The following is a 20,037-nucleotide window of genomic DNA, read 5'->3' as shown; positions in this document are numbered from 1 at the left end:
TTATAAGGGCCAGGCCCTGCCTCCTACAGGCAGCTGGCTCCCCTTAGCTGCCCCAGCAACCCGCAGCTGGGCTCGCTACCCTGGCAACCCTCAGCTGGGCTCGTTATGACCTGCCAGGGCTCTCTCTCTCTCCCTGGCAGTTGCTCCCCTCTAGGAGCAGAGCACCGAGGTGCTCTGCGACAGAGTGATACATAAATATATTGTACCATTATAAACAGATAAATGGTATTGTACCATTATAAAAAGTAATCCCAAGTCCACATTTTTCCATGATTAAAATGAAATGCCACTATATAGATATAGATGTATAGAGAGATATCTATATAGAGAGATATCTCTCCCTCTATATATATAGATATAGATATATAGATAGATATATATAGATATAGATATATAGAGAGATATCTCTCCCTCTCTCTCTCTCTCTCTCTCTCTATATATATATATATATAGATAGATAGATATAGATATCTATATCTCCTAGATGTAGATATCTATATAGATATATACATAGATATCTGTATATCTATCTGTATATTAGTAGTGTTTTATTTTTATTTTAATTACGGAAAAATGTGGATTTTGGGTTACTTTTTTAATCCGAAAATTGGGGATTTTATTTTTATCGGGATCCCTGATAAAACCAGGGATCCCTGATTATGAGTAATTGTAATTAAGAAGATGGTACCTGTACCAAAGCGTTTAGAGTCAAAGACCTCAATCCTGATTTGTATTCATGAAGCTATACAGGTTTTACCCAAAGACAAATAATGGCAGGATCAGAGACTTTAAAGCAAGATACAACAAGGAGTGTAACAGAAGGTGGTATAGGAGGGGTGGGATCAGTGACAGGAACACGTATATACTTGATATGAGAAAAAATAACAGATATTCATAGAAATGCGTTTGGGGTACAATGGCAGAACAGTCAAGGTGTTTGTTACAGCTATAGATATGTGCCTTTGACCGTGTTCTGCACTCATCACAAAGGCCACCCCTATCAACCCAGAAGGAAATGGATACTCGGTCTTTCAGGGGTCAAATACATCTGGATGTGGTGATAGTCCCATGAGGGCCTGGTGTCCTGGTGGCTGTAGAATCTGGTGTACTTTAACCAGGTCAGCCCAAGGGCTACTTTTTGATTAACTAGTTCATAGAGTTAATTTCATACATTTTCTCATAATCTGGGAATTAAAAGTATTCTGTTACCTTTCCGTGCTTAAGATTCACATTTTTAAAAAATAAAAACTTGTATCTAGTTGTTTTTTCTTTTATTTTTGTATATACATTTTTATTTAACTATGGTAAAAGAATGTCTATCCAATTATCTGGATGCCCTGATAATCTCTTAGGGCGCGTCCAAATGAGCATGCATGTGCAGTTTCCTGGGGACCAATAGCAGTGGCAAATAGTTGTGCCACTGTTACTTGTCCCTGGGGAACACCCCTGCACGCATGCTGTGGTGCATGGCAAATTGCCCCAGCTGGGGGAGGGGAGGCTGGGGCCAGCAACTGAGCTAGCCCCAGCAGCCTTACCTAGGGTCCTGGGGGCCTCCTGGGGATACAGCAGGAGCAATCCGGGTGTGTGAAGCCAGGCCAGCAGCCGAAGCATGGTTCTGGCCAGCCAGGCTCTGGTTTTGGGCAGCACATGTGCCACCACACTTTTTTTAGACTGTTCTTTTTAGATACAGGAATTTCCCAGTATCTAATTTTGGCTCAGCATGGAGAAACTTTTCCTGTGTATTTTGCAGCTCCTCAAAGGCCTTTGAAGTGCCACAGAGCACATGTGCATGTTCGTGTGGACGCACCTTTAGTAATAAATTGAGTGATCTAACCTGTTAATTATCCCATATTAGTTAAATCAAATTATTCAACAATAAGTAACAATATAACAGTAAGTGTAACCAAAAAAAAAAAAACCAAACCCATCTGAAACTTATTAGTAACAAATTCTGAAGATTTGGTAATAAATTAGCCACTTACTTTAAACTAGGAATGCTCAACCCCTACCTTGCAGCCCAGATTCAGCCACTGAAACTATGTCATCTGTCCTATGGGGCTCCTCACAGGTCCAAAAATATGGTGGAAGAGGAGTGGCAGATGCATTAATTGCTGTTCACTGGGCACATACATCTACACGTTTATTAATGCACCATAGTTACTCTGCTTTAAGTTTAGTACTTAGTTGACCAAATGCTAAAGCAATGCACAGTAACTTGTATTACTGCACTGTAGCACTGGCACATGGGTTTTTAGTGATGTTTACTGTGCAGTAGCCTAATACTACTGCCCAGTAACTTATTAGCATGGGTTTTACCTGGCATTGTACTGCACAGTGTTATTATGCTGCTGTGCAGTTAACATCCTGTATAGACACACCCACTGGCTGCCAAATTTCCAGACTCGTGGAGCATAGTTATGTGGTGATTGGACAGCATACTTTTTGGGTCCCACTCCCCCCTCCCCTGCCCCCCAAGAACTAAGCTTCCCTAAAATCTAGTAGTATCCCACTCCTGTGAAAAATTGTACTCTAGTTACCCAAGTGTTCATGACTTGCATGCTGGAATCAACTGTTTTTTTGCCATGCAGATAGAACTGCTTCAGAGGGTTAAGGAGATTAAATATATTTCTGAGTGATGCTTGAGTCTTGGTCCTCTATAATTCATTGCATCATTCAGCAGAAATCAAAACACTTTTCCAAAGCAGAAAATATTTCTTTCCAGTAACAAAAGGGAAGATGCACAAAACCCCCTGCCACACATTGATAGGCTTATTCTGCAGGGACACAGCATAGCCTATATAGCCTTGGGAGGAAGGAACAGAAAAACAAAATTAAAATACTGGAAAATAAAATTGCTCAAGCACAGCCAGAATGCTAAATAAAGTCATTGAAAGAAAAACATGGCCTTTCTAGAACTAGCAAACAGGAAATTGTTTGAGATGTCCAAGTTGCTGAAAATTTTATTTCAAGAACTCCCTAGCAGGGATACTAACTGGGGACAATCCCAGCCCTGAGTTTTACATAATGGAACAGGCAGCAGGAAAATTCAGGCAGTTTCCCCATTACTTGATATCTTAACCCATAAACATACTTTAAAAAAAAAGAAAAGACAGACAAGGTTCTTTGGGTACATCTGATATCTTTTATTAGACCAATTCAAATAGTGAAAAAAAGTTAATAACAAATTTATGTTCTATCCAGCTTTAAAGCACCAGACTAGAAATGAATCTTAGCTTCTAAACTTTATGAGTAATCTAGTCAGTCTTCATAAACATGCATTTCAGTTTCAAGTCCTGTAGAAAGAAGAAGTTAGAAACATAAGAATTGCCATTTACTGGGTCAGATAGGTCATCTTACCCAGTACCTTGTGTAATACAGTGACAGAGAGTGGATGCTGAAAGAGAATGAACTAGGTTTTTCATTCTTCCTCTCTCTCTTGCAGCTTCCAGCATTTAAAGTCTAGGAAATAGGGTTGTGTGAAGCTTCGGTCCCTGATTCGATTCGGCAGTGATTCAGCTGAATCTAATCAGGAGACCCTTTAATCTCTCCAAATTGAATCAGAACCCTCCAAATCAATTTGGACAGATTCAGAAAGAGTTGGAGTTTCAGACATAGACACAGCTTTAAGTGTTTTTTTTACATACCTCAAGGTACCAGGCACAGCTTGTAAATGCTGTGATGCTGGGGCAGATGGAGCATCCCACAGGAGCGCAGGGGGGAGGGAAGCAGCGTGCTTGGCAGTGAACCCAGAAGTGGAGCAGAAGCATGTCCAGTTCACTTCCAGGTCCTCCAGGGAGCACACTGGGGGGCCCCCTCCGTGCCCCCTCAGCTCAGCGATGGGTGCCTCCTGGGTCTGGGAGGGCACCTGGGGTCCCCCTGTGGCCAATCTCTGAGTCGTGGGGGGAGCGACCAATGGGTGCGCTCCCCAGCAGACCCAGAAGTGGACCAGAAGTACTTCTAGTCCACTTCCAAGTTCACTGCCAAGCACACTGGGGGCCCCCCCGTGCTCCTGTGGGATGTTCCGTCTGCCACAACATCACAGCATTTATGAGCTGTGCCTGGTACCTTGAGGTATATAGAAAAAACACTTAAAGCTGTGTCTGTGGCCAAATCGCTGATTCTCCGCATCAGCATTGACTCTTCAGATTCAGATTCAGTCGAACTGAATCAGGAACAGTGATCCAAATCAACTAATCGAATCCAAATCCAACTCGAATATGACCCACTTCGCGCACCCCTACTAGGAAGTTCTAATTCAGAGGCTGTGCCCCTAACTCCCATGCTTTGTAGCTACTGATGGTACAATAGCTACTCCTCCAAGAATTTGTCCAATCCCTTTTTGAATCTAGCTAAACAGGCAGCTTCCACAACATCTGGTGGCATAAGTTCCATGCTTTAATTGTACACTCTGGGAAAAAGAACTTCCTTTTGTTAGTTTTAAACTTACTACCTACTAGTTTCATTTTGTGATCCCTAGTTGCATTGAAAGTTGCATTGAAACTTCTTTCCACAGCAAACTCAGCTCTGTAGCAGGGGAAAACATATTATCCAATTTATTTAGTAGTCATTACTATTTTTTAAATATGCAAGAATGACTGCTGGGAATGTTTTAACTGATAAATTGCCTAAATTGTATTGGGCTAGATTGTGGGTAGCCTAAGCATATCATACAGGTGCATTAGGAGTAATAAAATAGTCCTCCTATGAAAATCAGTTTTATAAATAATTATGAGAGTCCCACAGGCTAATTGGATTTGTAAACTCTGACTGAAAAAGCAATGATTGCCTAATGAATAACAGTGATTAATATCAACATTTACTGGATGCATCTACACATCCGCTTTACTGTGGAGTTGACTAATTAGCATCGCGGTAAAGTATCGCTGTCTACACAAGTACCAGTATTAGGGTGCAGTAAATTAATTAACTCTGCTGTAAGATAGTTCTGTTGGGGACAATACTATCTTATGGCAGTTATTAACTGCTGTGATATGCATGTGTAAATGCTGACCCAGGCATAAATTGTGCCTAGTCAACCCAGGCAATTGGGCCAGACCCCTGCCTGCTGCCTAGCTACACAGCTCTGCACTTTAGGCACTTTTGTGCCTCAGCCAGCCCCTCTGCCACCTGATGCCACCACCCAGAGCCCTGGGTTGATCTCCTGAGCCTGATGCCAGCCTGGGGCTGCTCTACCCTACCTCAAAATACTGCCATCCCAGGTGCACGTGATTTAATTGATTATTAAATCAATTTACAACAAATCATTTTACAGATCATTTAAATTATTATTTAAATGCATCTATACACACAAACTAAGCCAGGGTTTATTATGTCGCCTTCAGAGCACGTGTAGATGCACCCACTGGGCGCGTCCAGACAAGCGCAGTTATGTGGTATGTGGTGCCGCAAACATGTTTGCAGTGCCACATCCCACACAGTCTGGTGTCTGCAAGGACACACTGCCCGAGTGTGCTCTGTGCCAGGGTTTGTTTCCATGGGTTTTTTGACCCTTGGATATCCAGGGGTCAAAAAGCAACCGTGGGGGAAAAAATTGGTGTAGCACACGCTCAAGCAGCACATGCCACTGAAAAGCAGAGCTGGGCTGCCCAGAACCATGCTCTGCTGTCAGCCAAGCTCTGCGCAGCAGAACCACCAGGGCTGCAGTCCTGGGAAGCCCCAGAACCTCAGGTAAGTGTTGCCCCCAGCCTCCCCTACCCCACACAGGGCAACTTGCCACGTACCAAAGCATGAGTAGCCCAGGCATTCCCTGGGGACAGGTATCTGTGGTGCAAGGTGCACTGCTGCTAGTTGTCCCCAGGGAACCAAACATCCACACACATCTGGACACACCCACTGGGTTCCTTCTGGTTTCATGCCAGACAGATCAACAAAAGTAACTTGATCTGTATATATTTTTAAGCATTTTAATATAATTTAGATTGATTTGTAAATTAAATTGTTGAAAATTGCTTTAATAATATATGTTTTAATAGTTTTGAATACCTTTTGAATATTTTTGGATATTCTTAATATTGTTAGCATCTATAACTCAGATTTTTTTGGTTTTTGAAGCCCGCTGTTCAATTCAGTGCAATTGTGTTATCAGTGCACTTAAAAATGGGGGTTATGGAGAAAAAAATTTTATCCCAAGATCCTGATCTTACAAGCTGCATTTTCTCCTTTTGTGGTTTTTCTGTAATAATAAAACTTCTAATTATTATTTTTTTTAAAACAACAATGATGTTTGAGAGTGCAGCTATAGACAATATAATTTCACTTTACATGTATGAATTTGTGAAAATATGAGAGATTCTACATGTTCCACATTCTATTTACTTCATTTGAAAGGAAGTAACATGGGGTTGTGTGTCCAACAAATGCAATGTAAGGTAACTACTAAGAACATGCACCGTTTTTAACTCCAGGAATTTAATTTAGAGACTATTGCAACTTCTCTTTTATTCCTTAATACTTCAGAGAGCCAGGTTTCTATTCTGCTCTGTTAACGCTCTGTTTTCAGGTACATATAAAGGACTGAACTTTGGTTTGCTGTGCTCAGAAATTCCATAAATGTTGCCACTAGGGATTAGTAATTTGTATGTTTATACATTTATTTTTGGAAGTTGCAGTCAGCACCAAGTACAATAAAGACTGGGCTGGGTGGCAGTGCCCTCAGATATGCTGTCCTGTCCCTTTGGATCACCAAAGTAGTAGCATCCCCCAGCACTTCAGAAAGGCAAGTTAGCCTCCCCAGTTTGTTATGCAAACACTGCTACCCTGGTTCTGGTTCAGGAGGTAGCCCAAGGGAATCAGTATGACTTGTCTGAGTGCACCATTGCCAGGCACAGTGAATCTGTGGTGTAGCCCCCACCACACATACACACCTCCCTCAGTGGACAAACACAGGTATTTTTTGTGCAAATCCCAAGAAGCTGGGAAGTGAAATCTCTGCCATCTTGTGGTAAATAGATTTCCAACTTCAAAGATGTTCTTTCATTGGAAAATAGAGTCTGACTTAATCGTCACAATTTTGTGATGATAAAGGATCATGGCCTCAGTTTTCAGGAAAATGCCTCACTTACTTAGACAAGACTCAGTCCATAAAATGGATCTGTACAACTACAAACACTTTACAGTTTACCACACTTACTGCCCAAGCAATGACTCTGCTGGTATTAACAGCCATTTTACCGCTGCAAGATGTGAACTAGATGACTGAGTTGGGCCAAGTTTCAGTCAAGACAGCTCTCAGTAGACAAGAGACAGTGAAAGGTGTAGCTAAGCAACCTCTTTGCTCCACTAATTCTGGGACTCACTGTAGGCTGGTCTGGCTCCTCATCTAGTCTAGAGGTAAGGGACCATTCTGCAGACCAGTGAATACTGGAGCATAGTTCACCTTGCTCCAAGCCTGGATGTCACTTAAAATAGTGCTTCTCAACCTTTTTTGGACCGTGACCCATTTGTAAACGTCAATGGCCAGTCCCCACCCAGTTCCCTCACTCTTGACCTTCTGCCCCCTGCCCTCGGCTCCCCCCCCCCCCCCCCCCCCCCCGCCATGTGGCAAGGGATAGATGTGTGTGGCAGGGGGTGGGTGTGTGGGGCATGGAGGCAGCCCCTTGCAGGCTGGAATCCTGCCAGCCTTCCAGGGAAAAGCCTTGGTTTTCCAAGTTTTTCTTGTTTAAAGGAGAATCCATTTTTAACGTTTGTGCACAACCCTTTCATATATTCTTGCAACTCACTTTTGAGATGCAACTGATGGGTTAAGAAATGCTGCCTTAAAGAACAGTGCTAAGTAGGTGGCTTTGAACCAATAGTGCTAGCTTGTAACCACTAAAAAAGGCATGGGCCAGATCCTGTTTTAAGGCAGCTGTACGTCAGCTTTCTAGACTTGTGGTATAGAACTATCTTAGACTACACCAAAGAGTGGACTGTATATAGTTTTGTTTGAGTTTTGATAAATTGTTACTTGTCAATTTCTGTAACATGATCTGAGTTGTGTTCTAATTCAAATGTGATGTGCGCATGAACTGTGAAACAGGGTGAACGAATGTCAAGTCCACAACTTGGTTTTGAAAAATATAGCTGCGATATAAATTGATTCACAAGAAAAGGTTTTCTTTGCATTTAGTTTAAGAACGTGAACAGGAATAATTGTCACTAAAAAATTTTGCAAGTAGAGAACTGGAGAATGGGAATGAAGGAAAAAAAGTACTTTTTAAAAGTCTATAACAGAGGCTGGCAACCTTTGTAGGCTGCAGGCTGGTCTGATGCGGACCAAATGACTTCTGGTGTATGTCAGCAGCAGAGAGCCATGCCTGATCCAGGTGGCTGGGAACAGCACCCATGCTGCCAGCCACTGCTTCTCCCAGCCTGCCCACTTCCCAGCTGCACCAGCGCTGCAGCTGGATATAGAGGAAGGTGGGGGCAAGGAAAAGTGACAGCAGCATGGACTCAGCTTCCAGCTGCCTGGGCTCATGCATTTCCTCACTGCTCAGCCCCCACATGGGCATAGGTACAGGCACAGGCAACGCTTTCCAGCTCCTTGAGCCAGATGCAGCCCACAAGCTGTATGTTTCCAACCTGTTCTATGAGTTCTCTCAATCTCCAGTGTAACTGGAGGTTCCAACCACCTGTATTAAAAGGTCTCATTAAAAAATGGTCCTTTCTTTGTGTTCATCTTTGTAGATCTGGAGACTCAACAGCCAGAATATGGAATCTCAATGAAAACAGCAACAGCGGTTCCACTCAGTTAGTTTTGAGGCACTGCATAAGAGAAGGAGGACATGATGTCCCCAGCAATAAGGATGTGACTTCATTGGACTGGAATGTAAGTTAACTTCTAAGAACATGCATAGTTTTTAACTCCATAAATTTAATTTAGAGGCAATTGCAGCTCCTATTTTATTCCTTTATACTTAAGAGAGCCAGGATTCTACCCTATTCTATGAACCCCCTGCTTTCAGGTACATATATAAGACTGAACTTTGGTTTGCTATACTCAGATATTCCATGTGTTGCTACCAGGGTTTAGTAATTTATGTGTTTATATATTTATTTTTGGAAGATGTAATCAGCACCAAGCTCAATAAAAACAGTTGGGCATGAATGAGAAGGACTGCACAACTTTTTTTGTGGATTAGCAGACAACCTTCTGAAGTTCCTTTGTCTCTGACTAGCTACTTGCCCCAAAGAGGGACAATCTCCCAATTACCAACTCTTCTAAATTAGAAAGCATCTCTAAATTGTAACTTTTATCACCACAGAAGTGTGAATAAAAATGGCTTAACTGTCTTTAAGAGTGAGGAAATAAAAAAAGTAAATGTTGGTCAGACTTCACATCAACCCAAGTTGCCATTTGCAGGCTTGGGGCTTGCATATATTGATTGATCATCACTGCATGATTATTGTGACCCCACAGTGAATTGAATGCTTCACCAAAAAAAGGGTTAAAGCTGTGGAAGTTATAGCTTCCACTTATATGGTAAACTTGATGCTGTGAACGAAGGCAATGAAAAGCAGACACGGGTTACAGCGATGTTAAAAAGGAAGATAAACATGAAAATAGTGGATCTTCTTGAATACTTGATCAAGAATGGCCTGAGCAGCATGGAAAAGAACAATATCCAGGATGATTTGGAAAAAGGAGTTAGATGGTAGTAGACCAGAGTAAAGAAATGAAGAATTCACTACAGAGAAGGAAGCAAGAAGGGAAAAAAGACATGAGTATGGAAAAAGTGGAAGGAATGGTTGGGAAGAGGTATCCTTCAATAGCTGGTCTTTTCATTTAATTTCCAAAGCTATTGTATCTATCAAGATATATCTTAAAGTTTATTCTAGTGTTTACATAAGCAAATGTTCCTAACGAATAACTCAATGTGATGCCAAATTGTTAAGGTGATTTACAAGGGAAGTGAAAACAAGAAAATTACTACTATCTTGTGGGGTGGAAATCTGAACTATATTTGTGCATCTTTTACTTCTGCATCTTTTACTTATCTTTCCCCTCTCTTGTTTTCCATAGTGGTTATCACCAGGGATCCTGGTTTTCTCTAATTAAAAAAAAATCTCCAATTTTCAGATCAGAAAAGTAACCCACAATCCACATTCTTCTGTGATCAGAATGAAACACCACTTTTACTTTTTTTAACCTAAAAATTAAGGTTTTTTTTTATCAGAGAAAACCAAGATCCCTGGTTATTACCTGTGTGCTTCCCATCATGTAACTAAATACATGTCTCAGTAAAGTTGATTCAGGTTGTGTTTGCTTTATAACTTGAGCTAAATAAGTAGCTACTTTCTCCCATTGTTTTTAACGATATGAATGGACATAATTTATCAAGGGGTTATTCTGTGTTTTTCTTAACTTAAAGGTATCTGCCATTATTATTTAGTTAGACATATGATAGTATTTGTATTCTGAGGTGAACCTTTCCTACTGACTAATATATTTTTATTCTCTTGTGTTTTTATATGATTAATGTTGTAATAGAAACATTATCAAAGGGATTCATGTTAAAAATTATATGCTAAATGCCAGAAAATGCTAGCTATGTTTATCAACCATAAAACAAATCCCATAAAATCATTATATACCAAGGACTTATCCTAATGCTTTTGTTAAGTTATTTTGTTATTCAGTATAGCCTAATATTTAATGTCATGTTTGTAGATTTTATTCTCTCATTGGTGACAGCAGTGCTAACCTCTAATTTAATAACAGTAGTTGATGTTTTGCCATGTGGGCTATCACATTTCCCTAACTTCAGAAGACACTAAGTTAAAGAATAAATCACTGAATCAGTGTGTAATCTTTATTTACATGTTGTTTTTATTGCTCTTTTCACATTAGAGTGATGGAACACTATTGGCTACAGGATCATATGATGGTTTTGCAAGAATATGGACAGAAGATGGTAAGTCATACAACAGTTTTGTTTTCACAAATGGTTACTAGTATTGTGCTATTTTATCCTTATTCCAGCTTCCAAACAATTGTGACATTCATTTTTTTTTATTTTTATATTTCAGGAAACCTTGCTAGTACCTTAGGTCAACATAAAGGTCCCATATTTGCCCTTAAATGGAACAAAAAGGGGAATTACATTTTAAGTGCTGGTGTTGATAAAGTGAGTTTTACATAGATGTAACTTTGATGTATGAATGTTCTGATGCTGTGAACCTGTCTTGTTTAAAATCCCAGTGCCCCCTCTTTCTCTTACTTTGCAAATTTGCCCTATTTTAAGATTGCTTTGTTGGGCCTTGATTTCATCAGATCGAGACTGATTACTCTTCCATGGCTATATAAATTTATACCATGCAAGGAAAGTTTTTAACACATCCTTACTTTGCTATGTGTGTCAAATTGAATTTTGAGCCTTTCCTATATCAAGGAAACAAGTGTCGTTTCCTTATGTATTTACATCCATCTCCTTTAGCAAATGAAAATATCCTGGGACAGGGAAAAAGGTTTAAAAGGTCTTGTTTTCTGCCTAATCTCAACATCCAGACAGACAAATTTGAATAAACTATTTACATTTTTGTTTTCAAAACATGCTGGTGTTAATTTTAAAAGCAGGCCTACAGTGCCAGGTTTCAGTTAAGTATCCCTCAAAGATAGAGCTTTCAAATTTCTAATGAAGGATGAGCACAAACCTTTTTGTACTGAAACAGGAAAGTAATTTCCAAAAATCCTTGTAAATGAAAATTTTAGTTTGATTCCATTTTACTGCTGGTCCATACCCAGTGGGATCGTTTACGTGAGCCCCCCACGATGCATTTGTTACTGCACCATTATTTAGTACTTGCTTTAGGAAGTACTAAATGATGAGCACAGTAACAGTCATTACTGAGCTGTCCTGGAGACACACAGTTATATTTAGCAGCTGCTTCACTGTAGCAACGTGCTATAGCGAGGTAGCTTGTTGCTATGGCGATGTAGAATCGGCGTCACAGTTTGTGCCCGGTGATGCTACATCGCCATAGCAAAGAGCTACATCACTGTAGTGAGTCGCTATGGCAATGTAGCATCATGTGTAGACATACCCAGTATCTCTAATTTCCCAACAGTGGCTCCATTATTCCAATAGATCCATTTTCTTTGGATCAGCATCAGTTCTTTACATGACCGCATTATCCGTGAGTTAAGGCATCCTGTGTTTATTTTATGGAAAAAATATATTTTTTTAATAAACATACAATTCACTCCAAAGATAATGCTCAGTTCTATAGGATTTTGCTGAAGTTTGCTGTAGCTACGGGGGGAAAAATCCATAGTAAGCCAATTATACTCTCATCTGGGCACCACAGTGACAGCACGCACTTTATATTTTTCGTTTAAATGAATGTTCTACATGGTGACTTAGTAATGATACTTACAGAATCTTTTAGGTCCACGATAAATAAAATCAGTCTAAATCATACAAAACATGGGAAAAGAACTTTCTTTAAGAGATAAATAAATCTTATTATTGAAATTTATTGAGCTACTGAAATAGCTGTAACAAAGTGTTCCTAAAGCTCAGCCTCACGAAATTTCTCAGTCCGATCTCCTGGCTAATGCATTTCAGAGTTGTGCAACCTATTTCCATTGCTTTCGTTGCTTTCTTCGTAATGGTGACAGTTCAATATCTACACGTACATTATTTTCCCATCACTAGTGTATTGGAAAAGATTTATATTTTACAGCATTGCAACAGCCCAAGGGACCCCGTAGTCAATAATTTTATCAAGCTATCTTTTAGAATTGGTCCTCAGGGAGCTCTTTTTTTCCCCCTGTTACTTTCCAAGAGGAATGGTCACTAATCTTTTTTCTTTTCCCTCCCTCTGGACATAGACAACAATAATTTGGGATGCTCACACAGGAGAAGCCAAGCAGCAGTTTCCTTTCCATTCAGGTAATTGCCATGTTAGCTTTTTGTGAATAAAGTGATTTTTTTCTGAATCCCTTGATGTTAGCAATCTGAAAATATCCCTTTGAAAAAAGATACAACTGAAACTAAAACCAACTTTAAAATGGATGTGTGCCTTGCCGTTCATAAACAGCTGGGTTGCACTCTTGTTTTCTGCTTAAGAGAAGGTGAGGGGCTCTGTGAGCACTGACCATGTTGACTCGGTTACATACTCAATTAGAAATTCTTTGAGAGCATCATTTGCCAGGCATAGGTACGCAGTTGAAATGGACTTTCAAAGAATTTAAAGTATTTTTCTAGCACAGTGATTCTCAACCAGGGTGCCATGTCCTGCTTTTTATGAATTACCAGCTGTTTTGTGGGGATTTCTGAGACCTGTTTGGTTCCCGCTAAAGCCCTGAGCTCTAGGAATGCTCCCTGGGGCTAAGAAGCAGACCCATCACCATCCAGAGTCAGTAAGTGCTACTAAAACTATTCCCACTTAACATTTCTTGAATTAAAAGACCTAGACCCAGGACAGGATTTTAAACAGCCCAAAGTTTAGATCTCAGATTTTGGTTTTGCCCTTTCTTAGAAATGAGTAGCAAAATTCAGATGTCAATGAAAATTCTGGATTGTACCATTCCAAAAGTTTGGTGGAGATCATGTGTAAGGTTTTGGTCCCATCTGAACAAGCTGCTTATTAGTCTTGCCCACACAACCAACCCAATAGGATGTCATCCTTTACTAAATAGTAGTTGGGATCAAAATCTGATCCTGGAAAAGTATTTACAGTAAAAGAGCTATATCAGGCATAGTCATATAATGGCATTCCAGGTTAAAAAACTATTCTAATTATTTTAAAACATCCAAATTCTTGTTCAAAATATGTTATAGTCCCCTCCCATAGGATAACAGCAATCTATGATTTAGGGTTTTTTTAAACATAATGGTCTGGTCTAGCATAGGTCCCAAATGGTGGTTAAAAATATGTTGTTTTTGTTTTATTAACTAAAGCCCCCAACACGCATTACATTTAAGGCACCATTAACAGGTTAATTGTGCTTTAGTGACTGGCCACATGTGCAACTCAATGCAGTAAACAAGCCACAAACTTATTCCACATACAGTGGAATATACTATAGAATAACTTTGTGGCTCATTTATGTCACACCTTAAATTGAACATGTGGCCAGGACCTGTCAAAACCTCATATGTCATATGTGAGGAGTTGTATATGTGACTCCCATCTGGCCAGGATACATGCTTTTATAGCTCCCTTGGATATTGGACTGCAGCAGCCTGATGCTGGTCTCCCCATGCATTGGGACACATCAAAACCATGTGAGACACTCAGTTGGACAGCACACATGATTTTATAGCTTGCAGTACCCAGGGAGTCCAGCACTGGGCTGTCACAACTCAATACTAGGCTCCCTATGAGCTGAGATGATTGTCAGTTGGGGCTGGGGACTGGTTTGGTTCCCAGCCCCAAATGACAATCAGCTTGTTGGTTTCATCTTTCTGGTGCAGGGGGATCCCAGGATAACCCCCAATTCCAAAATCATGCATCTTGCTAAGCATGTGTGGTATGGTAGGATGCATAGTTGTTGGATCAAGGATTAGATACTATCATGTCTTAAAGTGAACATCTGCCAGGAGCCTAATATTTAAAACAGCGCTTATTTCCCAGTGTAAAAATCCAAACCAACCTAGATATTACTGATGTCCATTAGAGGCAGAAATATTTATAGTAGAACCCGGATACTTTGCACAGTTAGTTTCCTAGCTCCCCTGCAAAACTAGGATTTGCAGAATAACTGGGACTATTCAGAATTGCAGTTAAGAGCTTGCATGGGACTACCAAAGAGCTCTAGCTGAGTAGACATATGGTACCCTTTGAAGTAAAAGCCATAGCAAACAACTGAGTGGCTTATTTACCTTTAATTCATCAACCCACTGAGAATTAAGCGAGTTGCAAATCACGTGGATTTAAATGATTCACAGTCTGCTGCATTCAATAGAAAACACAGGGCACATCTGCACGAGATTCTTTACTGCATAGCAGATGAATTAGCTACAGAGTGTCATTTTCTGCATATACACAGCAATTAGGGCCCAGTAGACTAATTTACTGTGCTGCCTGATAGTCCTGTCAGATACAAGTAGTAAGTTACCATGTTTAAATGCACATGTAGATGGTGATGTCAGGATTAGTTTACTCTAACACAAATTGAGCCGCAGTATATTCAGTCACATTAGTTCTGCCCACAGAGTATGTCCATTAACCTGCCAGATTCTCGCTCTGCTGCTTTGTCAGTCATCATCTAGCCCGTGCACTTAACAGCCCTCATAACAAAAGCAGCCTCCATTTGCAAAATTCTGGTGTTGTTCATTTTCGAATTTTGTTTTTTGCCAAGAGAGCCAATCTTCAGAATCAGCCCCTACGCTGTAACATGGCACAGCTGATAAAGATACTACATCTGCTTAACTCATTTTATCCTAGTGAAACTGGGTGCACCAAAAAAATTTAGCCATACTTGAAAATGATGTGAATCATGCACACATCCCCATGCTTTTATATTAATAATAAACTAAGTCAATGTTGTAATCATGATGCACATAACAAAGCATTCAAAGTAAAACTTCTACCACATACACAGCGGTTTTGTTACACTCACAAAATATGAATGAATAGTTGTATGGAGGCTAATATTATTGTTCATTTCAGATTGATTATGTTAATTTTCAAAACAGAGTAATACAGTTAAGAATGTTGCATGCTTCTGGGATCTCCACTCTTGCCTGGCCAAAAGCCTATATAATTCTAAGATCGCTGAAATCAATCGAGTCTTTCTGTTTGTTCCAATGGGCTTTGGATCAGCTTGTTACATCAGAACAAGTCTGTCCTTGTAGCCCACATTCCCCAGAGCAAGCTGTTCTGTGCCCCGTCCTGCCCCCACCCAAGAAACATCACGTACCACCAAAGTCCTTGTGCAGACTAGGATTTAAAGGTGCAGCATTTCCAGCTAACACAATTTAGAAGTCTAGTCCAAACAAATCACACTGCCTTTAGCACTTATTAAATGAGTTATATAAAGCCATGAGAGGAACTTGTGTTTTGACTATCCCATCATAGCACATGATAAAAGTCTGTACTGCCTGGTCAGCCATAGACTTTTAGCACATATTAGTGAAAACATTCACACAGATTCACACATGTATGCATGCATGTACACAGAACCCTTTTATCCTAGTCTAGGCAAACCAGAATCCTTTTGTATCTGATCCTGGAGACCTCTGATCCCCTTGGAATTCCCTACAGCCTGGGGTCTTGCTGCAGGTTTAGGTTCAAACCTACAGTTTCCATAAACCACTTTTTTAACCCTTTTATAAAGTTGCCCTTCTGATTTCTTCAGCCACACACAGACTTCAACCAGAACATGTTCCAAGTGCTCATTTAAATAAATGTAATTGGAAGAATCCTATTTTCAGATTTATCGAAGTTTGGACATGCATACAAAGTGCCACCCAGGAGTAAATTATTAAACTGATACAGTGTAACAAGCAAGAGAAAGCTGAGCTAATTAGTCATTACAGTACCATGCTTTGTCACTTGCCTCTCTTCATAATAAACATATTTTACTGTTGGTATTTATTTTTTTGTAAACTGCATTTCTTGAATTTTGGTGGTGATTTTATGAAATGTTTTAAAGCAACCAGTTGGCTAAAAGCCTGTGTGGCTTTCCCTGCTTTTGCAGTCACATTACTCATTCTGTAAAGCAGGGATTGGCAACATTTTTTGACTGGGGCCCGAAATGAATCAGTCTGGGTCTTAAGTATACGGGCACTAAGACCCAGCCACCTCTGCTGCCTCTTTCTGCTATCTGACAGTGGCACAGCACATGCAGAGCCCCCCTCTGAGAGCCCATGCTGCCTGACTGTGGTGAGACATAGGCAGAGTCACTGATACTAAATGCCACCAAAGTCACAGCTCCCTAGGTTGGATCCAGAGGCTCCATACACCAGGTCTTGCTGACCTTTCTCATATAACACCCTTGGCTGTTTTCTCCAAAATCTTTTCTTTGTTTGCTTCCTTATATCTTGAGTAAACATGATTAAATAAAGCATAAAAGTAGATGTTATTGATACTAGAGATGTTAAGCATAATTTACTGAACCAGGCTTAATTTACCATATCTTTGTAACACTGTTCTTATTTGTATGGCCCTTCCATTATAATTCAATAATTTCAGGTCTAGATAGGTCTTAGAAAATTAATTCTAGACTGAAATTTCTTAAATTTACCAGGAGACCCAAAAGGAAACCAATACTAATGATTATCCATCATTTTTTATTTAAAAACACAAGATTCAAAGCCGCACAGAACAAATGTAAGACAGACAGCAGTCCAAGGAAATCAAAATCTCAGGCTGCCTCCCAGTCTCCACATTGACTCCCCCTATCTCTGTAGCAGCCTCTTTTTTAAAACATTAATTTTTTTTCTAATATTTCCTCCTGTACCAAATCACGTGGATGCTTTGGTTTGGTTATTCATTATTATAAATGACAGTTTTAATTGAAGCCTTTAATTCAGCCTTTTCAGTATAGCTGGAATTTTAGGTTTTGGGTGTGGTTTTGTTTGTTCATTTGTTTGGTTAATGGGAGAGAGTTAAATGAAAGCCACCTGCTGATTTAGAAAGTGCCATCATCTCTCATGATGTGCTTATTTTCATTTCAGTGTTCATGAGGATAGAGACAGGACAAATGTAGTCAAGGTAATTGGTATCCCTGTCCCACCCGCCCCGCCCCAAGCAGATAAATTTCCATCCTTATACTTTTTAAAGTGTTGCTTAGAATAACTCAAGATTATGAATGTCAATGGTCTCATTTTCATTTTGATAAACATGCACCACGTATTTGGCCAATATAAATTGTCATCATTACTGGCACATGCATAATAAGAGTATTTGGAAAATAAAAAGTAGATCTCATTCTCAGGAGGGCAGCTGAAAGATTTCCTTGGCAACAAAACAAAACAATACAATACATTAGGCCTTGTCTGTATCCAAAGTTGAAATGGTTTAGCTTTAAATTGGCTTTTGCTCAATTAACGTGTTTTTTAAAATGTGTGTGGATATTCTTAATTTACTTAACCAGGCTTAATCAATTTATCCTAGGTTGATCCCCTACCAAATAAAGGTGCCTCTCTATAAAACAAAGCTAAGCCAGGTTGACATGTGTGGAAAACAATAGGCTTAAAACTGCCTGAAGGCCTAAGGGCTCTCATCAGAAGATGCCAAATGAAATATCCAAGTTTCCCTCTCTCCAAGCAGATAAAAAATTGAGCTCCTAAAACAGCTACAGCATATTTTCAGTCTCTATACTTCACATCAGCAATGAACTCTTCCAGGTCTATAAGAGGCCAGTGACTATTTTTTTTATCCCTTTGGTTAGGTCGGTGGCATGGGGACTTTGTATCTCTTTGCCTTAATGCTCACTCTGTTGTTTATGCTTTGCAGCCCCTGCTCTGGATGTAGATTGGCAGAACAACACTACTTTTGCCTCCTGTAGTACTGACATGTGCATTCATGTATGCAGACTTGGCTGTGATCGCCCAGTTAAAACTTTTCAAGGACATACAGTAAGTTTCAACCGCCTGAAATTTTAGCCTTGAGAGTCATTACCAACATGTAGCCAAGGTGGTAACTGGTGATGTTAAACAGTGTCTGTGTTTCAGGAGCGAAAGTGTTTATCTTCCAGCTTTTCCCCAAAGACACATACTGTGGCAGTACCTCACTAACTGAGAAAAGGGATGAGCTGTTCTAAATCACAAGATAAAGCAAACCTGTAGCTCAAACAATGTCAGCATTTTATATATATTATGGAATAAAGGGCACAGTTCTAAACAGAATTTCATCTTCCATAATTTTTTATCTCTTTCAATAAATGTGAAGAAGGGAACAATTTGCTTTTCATAATTTTTCAGTTTTAGAATCAATTTGGTCTAATCAGATGAGATCCATGAGCAGGTACTTCCCACATCCTTCTCCCCATTTCTCACATTCTTCTGTATTCCAGTGTACTCTTTTTTTGTGTTTAATGCTAATGTTTAATGCTTCAGGCTTTGCTTCATAAAAGAACACCGCTGCCCTGTATAGGTTTGTTAAATCACTTAGTGACTCCATTTTACTGGCCGTCAAAGGAAATGTAGACCATATAGGACTACAAATCCATATGGCTACAATCCTTAATTCATCTCAAAAAGTGTAGCAGCCAGACCAATGGCACCATCCTGCACATGTTCCAAAGTCTGTTCTGAGGTATGTGTGCGCAACTCCCGATAACTATATGTGGAACTGAATGTGTGCATTTGTGGATTAAATATAAATTTAAAATATTTTCAGGTAATGTCATTGCCCACAAGAGTATACTTGCACTTTCCTGTCCCTAAAATGTTTTTCTTCTTATCTGTTAGTATTAAAAGGCAGGTGAAACTGACTGACTCAATAGGGGAAATATTAGGCTTAATGGAAACCAAAGTATTGTAAAATGCACAAACTGGAAAAAATAGGTTTCCTCTAATTCCATGTACTAACAGTCATTTCATAGGAGTTTTGCAGACAGAAAGATGATTTTGAAATTTTAAAGAGCCACTAACTCTCAAGTAGTCCAAGTTGGATTTTATCTTTGCACTTTAGAGCACATGCCTTTTTAGGTAGATGAGCACTACTCTGAAGTTGCATTATTTGGGAATACAGATCTCTGCAAAATGTTTTCCCTACATTTCTTCTAAGAAAAATATATGCCTTGTATTAATTGATATAAGAAACATAAAAAATAGAATCAGAGAATAACAGAGGATCAGAGCCGAAAGGAATCTTGAGAGGTCATCATTTCTATCCAACCCCATGTGGCAAACAGCAGAGCCCAGAAGCCTGGGAAATACCAGTAGTAGAACATAGGCATAGTTATGCCTCGATCATCCTTGACCAGTGACTGTCCAAGCTCTTCTTGAACACCTCCAGTGCTGGAGGTCAACAACTTCCCTAGGCAGTCTATTCCACTGTCTCATGTTCTAACAGTGAAGAAGTTGTTTTTTTTCCTGATATTTAACCTAATCCTACTTTGCTGCAACTTCAAGCTGTTGG

The 20,037-nt window shown here is 39.8% G+C and overlaps 1 protein-coding gene across 11 annotated transcripts in view; it reads left to right on the top strand.

The window, feature by feature from the left end:
- TBL1X (transducin beta like 1 X-linked) overlaps nt 1-20,037 on the top strand; it is a 327,967-nt gene that overhangs the window by 293,059 nt on the left and 14,871 nt on the right. For all 11 annotated transcript variants that reach the window (XR_003095073.1, XM_025209254.1, XM_025209250.1 and 8 more), the window contains 5 exons: nt 8,686-8,827; nt 10,850-10,913; nt 11,029-11,126; nt 12,833-12,893; nt 18,409-18,530. Coding sequence is in view for 10 of the 11 variants with exons in the window: in XM_025209254.1 (XP_025065039.1) it covers nt 8,686-8,827; nt 10,850-10,913; nt 11,029-11,126; nt 12,833-12,893; nt 18,409-18,530 (487 nt within the window). In the remaining variant the exon portion in view is untranslated. The remainder of the gene's footprint in view (nt 1-8,685; nt 8,828-10,849; nt 10,914-11,028; nt 11,127-12,832; nt 12,894-18,408; nt 18,531-20,037) is intronic.

This window comes from Alligator sinensis, unplaced genomic scaffold (assembly GCF_000455745.1).
Source record: "Alligator sinensis unplaced genomic scaffold, ASM45574v1 scaffold312_2, whole genome shotgun sequence".
NCBI lineage: Eukaryota > Metazoa > Chordata > Crocodylia > Alligatoridae > Alligator > Alligator sinensis.
Note: the sequence above shows the minus strand (reverse complement) of the source record. Positions and strands in the feature narration are given on the sequence as shown.